Source organism: Tupaia chinensis, unplaced genomic scaffold, assembly GCF_000334495.1.
Source record: "Tupaia chinensis unplaced genomic scaffold, TupChi_1.0 Scaffold000558_1, whole genome shotgun sequence".
NCBI classification, from domain to species: Eukaryota; Metazoa; Chordata; class Mammalia; order Scandentia; family Tupaiidae; genus Tupaia; species Tupaia belangeri.
In genome coordinates this window covers 531,805-537,260 of record NW_006160070.1, presented here as the reverse complement: position 1 = coordinate 537,260, position 5,456 = coordinate 531,805, and the positions used below count along the sequence as shown (strand labels likewise).

General features: G+C 49.7%; 1 protein-coding gene across 4 annotated transcripts; it reads left to right on the top strand.

The window, feature by feature from the left end:
- The first annotated feature begins 209 nt into the window (after positions 1 to 209).
- On the top strand, positions 210 to 4,591 carry LOC102498400 (uncharacterized). Of its 4 annotated transcripts, XR_003550939.1 has the most exons (7): positions 210 to 961; positions 1,359 to 1,785; positions 2,229 to 2,429; positions 2,667 to 2,755; positions 2,936 to 2,999; positions 3,919 to 4,191; positions 4,463 to 4,591. XR_003550939.1 is itself a non-coding variant. In XM_027775379.1 (6 exons), the coding sequence occupies exons 1-5, from the start codon at positions 1,486 to 1,488 to the stop codon at positions 4,104 to 4,106; spliced, it is 666 nt and encodes a 221-aa protein (XP_027631180.1). In that variant the 5' UTR covers positions 1,476 to 1,485; the 3' UTR covers positions 4,107 to 4,191; positions 4,463 to 4,591. The 4 variants fall into 4 exon arrangements, 2 of the variants coding, with proteins under 2 accessions (XP_027631180.1, XP_027631179.1); XR_003550940.1 differs by lacking the exon at positions 2,229 to 2,429 and having other exon boundaries at positions 219 to 961; positions 4,095 to 4,191; XM_027775379.1 differs by lacking the exon at positions 210 to 961 and having other exon boundaries at positions 1,476 to 1,785; positions 4,095 to 4,191.
- The last annotated feature ends 865 nt before the right edge of the window (positions 4,592 to 5,456 follow it).

The window sequence follows — 5,456 nt, the reverse complement described above, 5'->3', positions numbered from 1 at the left end:
ATTGAGTGTAAAAAATAAAATAAAATACATAAAAAAGAAAGTCGAGCTATGTATTCTTGAAACTTGATTTCTTTCTCAGTCCCTCTGAATGCTGATGAGAGCCTACCACCTTCCTACCGACACCAAGTGCTTCTGGAACTTACTCTGTGGGCACAGAGTGGGAAATGGAGGAGAGAGCTGGTGGCCTCTGTTTCAGGGTGGCAGTTAGACACACCGTGTGTAAGATGGTGAGATGGTTTCGCATTGGTCAGCATGACCTTAGGGACATAAGCCATGGGGAGTTCAGTGGAATTCTGGGAATGAGGGTATCGGACCTTCCATAATCCAGAGAGAAACCCAAGAGTCCCTTTGTCGAGGTTTTAAGAGCAGGGGTGGTGGGGTAGGGTGAACACTGAGTCAGGCCCTAGAAACCGTCTCAGCAGCTCCCTCTACGTTCCCTTCTCCGATGCTCATGGTAGAAAGTACCTCATTAGGGTGATGGCGGGGGATTGTTGAATGACACAATGGCAAGGCTAAAGCAATCAAAGTATTCTTTGTCTGGGCTGGACTCATGCTGTGTTGGCCAGCCTGCGACAAAACTAAGCAATCTCCAGAGACAGCAGGACCAGCACAGCTTGGCGTTGTCTCTCTGTCTCCACTGACAAGGAGTCACTCTGTTGCCCCTGTTCTTCCGGGGCCATTGTGCCATCGTGCTCTATTGTGATGCCACATGAGGAAGGCCTGGAGCCCTTACTTTAGGGATAGAGAGGAGCTGTGTGTTCCCCACCAAGCAGCAGAATCCTGAATGTGGGAGTGAAACCTCCAAGAACAATATCACCAGATAAATGCCATTGTCATGCTAGACATCCTGGGAAATTCCAGTGCAAAGCGAGCTAAACTTTAGAAAGACCTAGGATTACAAATCCCACTGTTACTGTGGACCAACCGAAAGTATACCCGGATACAACTAGAACTTCAAAAGGTAGAAAACATACCCCAAGTTCTTGTAAATCACTGTTGTTGACTATGTTTCTTCCTGAAGAACAGCTTCATGGAGACCCCAAAGTGAAGTTTCTCAAGAAATACTTAATATTTAGAATCCCTACTTTATTTTACGTAAGAACTGCACTGTGTAGATAACTTCAGTTGGACCCAAATTCCAATTTGAAAACCCAACATAAAATGCACTCCCAGGAATGCATAATTAGGCAATGTTTATGACAGCAGCCTGGGTGCTTAGAGTGTTGAATATGGGTTAATCTTGGATAGATTTAAAACACCACCTGTTCACTTCTGTTAAAAATATATTATAATTGTAATTTTTGTTTCACTGGAGTACTTAATCCTCACGTATTTAGTTTCATCTTTTGAATATGGAGTTGGTTTCAGAATGCCTCCCATCAATCTGAGAGCCCGCAGGCGGCCCCTTCATGAAAATGCACGGGATCTCTGAGGTGTGGTTTCCAGAACAGCGCTCTTCACAGAAGTCTTCCTGCCTGGAGAGCCATGGCTGAGTGCAGTCGCCAAGTCTTGCTCAGGACTGTGAGATGCATTCAGCCCTGTGAGGAAAGAGACAGCCCTGAGAGGCTAGGGGTGGAGCTGGCCAAGGCGTCTTATGGCCTGTGTGCGTGGAGGTCAGAGGTACCTGGCCCTGCAGGATGCCTGCTTGCTTCCCCAGGTCAGAGAAGTCCGATGGAAGCTGCACCTGCGACCTTCTCCACCTGGTGTTTCCAGAGGGGAGCAGGTGAAGAGAGCGATCCAAAGGTAAAGACGCTGGGGATTTCACCTCCATCCTGCCTCTTCCAGGTAAGGCTGTTTAGGGACTCCAGTGTCTCAGCAAGTCTGAGCGACACACTGTCACTGAAATCAGGGCCACAGGGTCATCTCCAGGTTACTCAGGGTGGGAGTGAGGGTGCCCCAGGTGTTCTCAGCTGGAGATCTGCCCCTAGAGGACGTTTGTCCTTGTCTGGGGCATTGTGCTGTCACAAGGGGGAGCTGCTGGCGGTGCTCTCCACACGCGTAGTCACAAGACGCCCCAAATAGGAACGGGCTGGCTCAGCAGTGCCCTCATGGGGAGCCTGTGTGGCCGTGCCACTCCACATGGGCCCCGGGCTTCTTGCCCCTCTGCTCCCTGTGTCTAAATGGAGGAGTGAGCAGTGACTCCCCTCGTGCAGAGGCTGCCAGGACAAATGCTGCCCAGGAAGTGCTCACGGATTGCTGACCCCTGTCCTCCCTTCCCCCTCTCACAGCAGCTTTGCAACCTCTCCCAGCTGCGTCCTTTGGCCCCGTGGGAAGAGCCTACTCCAGGCCCTTTGTGCCACACCTGGACCAGAGCAATCTTCCAAAGATGGTGCCCCGGGGTCTGTCTCCATCACGTTCACAGAGTGGCCCCCAAGCGGGTTGCTATGATTATAGCACTGACTTGGCCCCCCTGGGATCAGGAGGAATGGGTAGGGAAAACTTAGACACCTGTGTACCTTTTCACGGGCTCAGAGGGCTGTGGGTGGCAGCTGTGGGAGGCCGGCCACACAGCCCACCTGTCTCCACCCCATGTGCTCCACCGTAAAATGGGCGTCCCAGTGGCGCTGATCTGAAGGTTGCTTTATGAAGTCTTCTGTGAGGTTGTTTTTGCAAAGTGCTCAGAGCTGAGCTAGGCACACAATTAGCACCATTTACATGATCTATAGAGCCTGCCAAGGTGTCGGCGATCGCGAGAGAGGACAGCAGACATGACGGGACACCTCTCAGAGGGCCGCCAGGACGGAGGACGAAGCAGGTCAGCGTGTCCACTGTGGGTCTGCCTCACGTTGTCACCGAGACTGGACCCCAGCTGGGGTCCACCAGCCTAGGTCCTTAGGGACCCTGCAATGGCCCCAAGAAAGGGGACTTGGTGGGGAGACAGGGCTTGCCTCTGGTTTGTGTCACCATTTTAAAACTTGACTGACTTTTCCCCTAGAGACTGCAAATGCTGTGTTGCAGAAAAAGAAATCGGAATTAAAGAGAAATGGAAGAAGTTCAAGGTAGATTTAGGATACGATCTTTACAGGTCAGCCTGGTAGCAGCAGGATTAAAGAGAGTTTTGTGGGAAAGCAAAATTATAATTTTAGGTTCCTCAAATAGACCAATTTATCTTAAAATGGAAAAATCCTCTAAAGTGGAATATTCTATAATAATGTATTTAAGATATGTATAAAGGTAGAAGTTTCATACAGAGTTTATCTTGACTTTATGTTAAACATATACCCCAAGGTTAATTCATGTCTTTAAGAGGTTAGACTATGGATCAAAATGCGGAAAGAGGGAAGGAATTGAGGGCCAAAGTTTCTACTGGTCACATGTCACAGAAGCAGGCATGGAAAGAAAAATGTGTTTCCAGGGCCATGAGAACAATTTGAAATGATTAGTTCTAGTTCCAGATCTGCCTACCATAACAAGAGGGGAAATGTTCCCTTTTGTAAAAGGTCTGAGTGTAGGACCAATATCCCATTTTATTACCTAAAACCTAAAAATCGATTTGATCCACAACTCACACTTTAGCGTAGCTAAGCGGCCTCCGTGCGAGGGGACGTGTTCACTGAAGGGTTGCAGCAGCACTGGGAGACAGCTGTGTACCCTCCGAGGGCGCAGGTCAGGAGCAGACCACCCTGACCAAGTCCTGACATCCCGAGTTTTGTTCTCAGTCCAAAAACGTTTTGAAGGGACCAGCAGTTAGCATAATGGCTATGTCGCTGGACTCCCACGTAGTCAACCACGGTTTGAGTGCCGGACCTGGTGGCTTGAACTCACGCCGGGCGCGTGTGCGTGCGTGCCCAAGATCCCGAGAGGCGAATGGAGGAGAAGGGATTGCGGTGTTGCCATCCCCCCCCCCTGGGAGGTTATATCTCACTTTCTGGCTCTGTGTCTCTCTCTGTCTGTCTGGCGAGCGCACATGCCCTATAGCAAAAACCTCTCCAAAAAAAGAAAAAAATAAACAAAAATGTTGTGAAGACGTTCTAGCACTCCCGACAAAGCACATCGATAAAGGTGGCTCAAATCCTGGCCAGTGGGGAGGTCGTGCGGGATCGCTGGTGTCCAGTGAATGCCCTCTAGGCGACAAGCACCCTTTTGGCGACCAGGAAGGGGGATGATGGAAAGTACCCGTCGTGGAGCTAGCCTGCCTGGAGGACGCACAGTGATATCGGAGAATGGGCACACTCTACACCGTGCCTGGAGGTGACGAGAGGCGTGAGAAACCGGGAGGCGAGGGACGGGCCAGGGAGGAGGCTGGCTGCCATTTCAGTCAGCGTGGCCTCATGGGGCGGGAACGTGTACCAGTGTGTGGAGATTAGGAAGGGGTGACGTGGTTCTGTGGGGGAGTGTTCCCAGGAGAGGGACTGTCTCATGACCCTAGAAATAAGGGAAGAAAAACAAAGCAGAAAGGCAGTTTCCAAAGCGTTCTTCCTACTCCTGTTGGTGGTGAGCTCTCGATATTTCGCTTGTTCAGATCCTTTTCAGGAAAACCAAGTCAGGTCCTGCTGAGAAGAGACGGGCTAAGCACCCCGGCACGTGGCTCGCGGACAGCTCAGTTCGTAGCAGTCAGATCGTATGTCTGCCAAAAGTTAAAATTAAAGGCCCAGAGCTTTAAGTATACTGTGCTTCAGTTATTTGGGTTGTTAATTTTGCTAATCAGCACTTCACATTTGAAGCTCTCCAAATCTGTAAAATATGTATCAGACAGCGAAGGGATGCCACAAGATAGTGTTGAATAATTAGTCTTTTAAAGAAGGAAAAGGAAATGTCGTTTAGTGTTTTTGTTACTTGCTTCCATTTGAGCATGTCGGATACCGTGGGCCAGAAAGACGGCAGGCCCAGTTAAGTGCATGTGAACACACAGGAGCAGTTTCCACAGGAAGCTGCGTGAGCGTGACAACCCTCCGTGACGGTGAGCGTGGCCCCGGCTCACGTGGGGTCTCTACGCGTTCGGGGCAGAATAAGCGGGGAGGGCGTATCCGACGGGAAGTCTCTGCTATAAGCGGAAATGCTCAGACAGACCCTGACACGCCCGGCCGAGTCACTCAGGGCCTGATCCGCGGGGCAGCGGTGGGACCAGGAGTCCTGAGGCCCGTGCAGGCTGCCTGTACCCATTGCCGTATCCCTTCCTGGAATCTGGTGACTCACACCTGTCTCAAGAGAGAGAATATTTATGCTGTAAAAGCAATCAGATCTGAAATATTTCAACTAAATGTTGTATTTTACAGAGACATACAAATTTATAGAAAACATAATTATTTATAACCTGGTTCCATACTGCAGTAAATATTAGAATCGAACAAGCTGGTGAGAAATTGTCAATTGTACAAATCAATTGCTGTGGTGTATGCGTTCTCAGAGGCAACCGAGTTCCCTGTACTCGTAAAACTCAGTAATTTTATAGTCATTTAGGGATGATTACCAAGCTTTTTTTGAGAGATTTTTGCCATAGGGTGCATGCACTTGCT

Coding starts and splice junctions, on each gene's coding strand:
- LOC102498400 (XM_027775378.1), top strand. CDS start 1,486: ATGGCTGAGTGCAGTCGCCAAGTCTTGCTCAGGACTGTGAGATGCATT. Junction 2,430..2,666: donor CCTGGGATCAGGAGGAATGG/GTAGGGAAAACT, acceptor CATGATCTATAG/AGCCTGCCAAGGTGTCGGCG. Junction 2,756..2,935: donor CAGGACGGAGGACGAAGCAG/GTCAGCGTGTCC, acceptor CTTTTCCCCTAG/AGACTGCAAATGCTGTGTTG.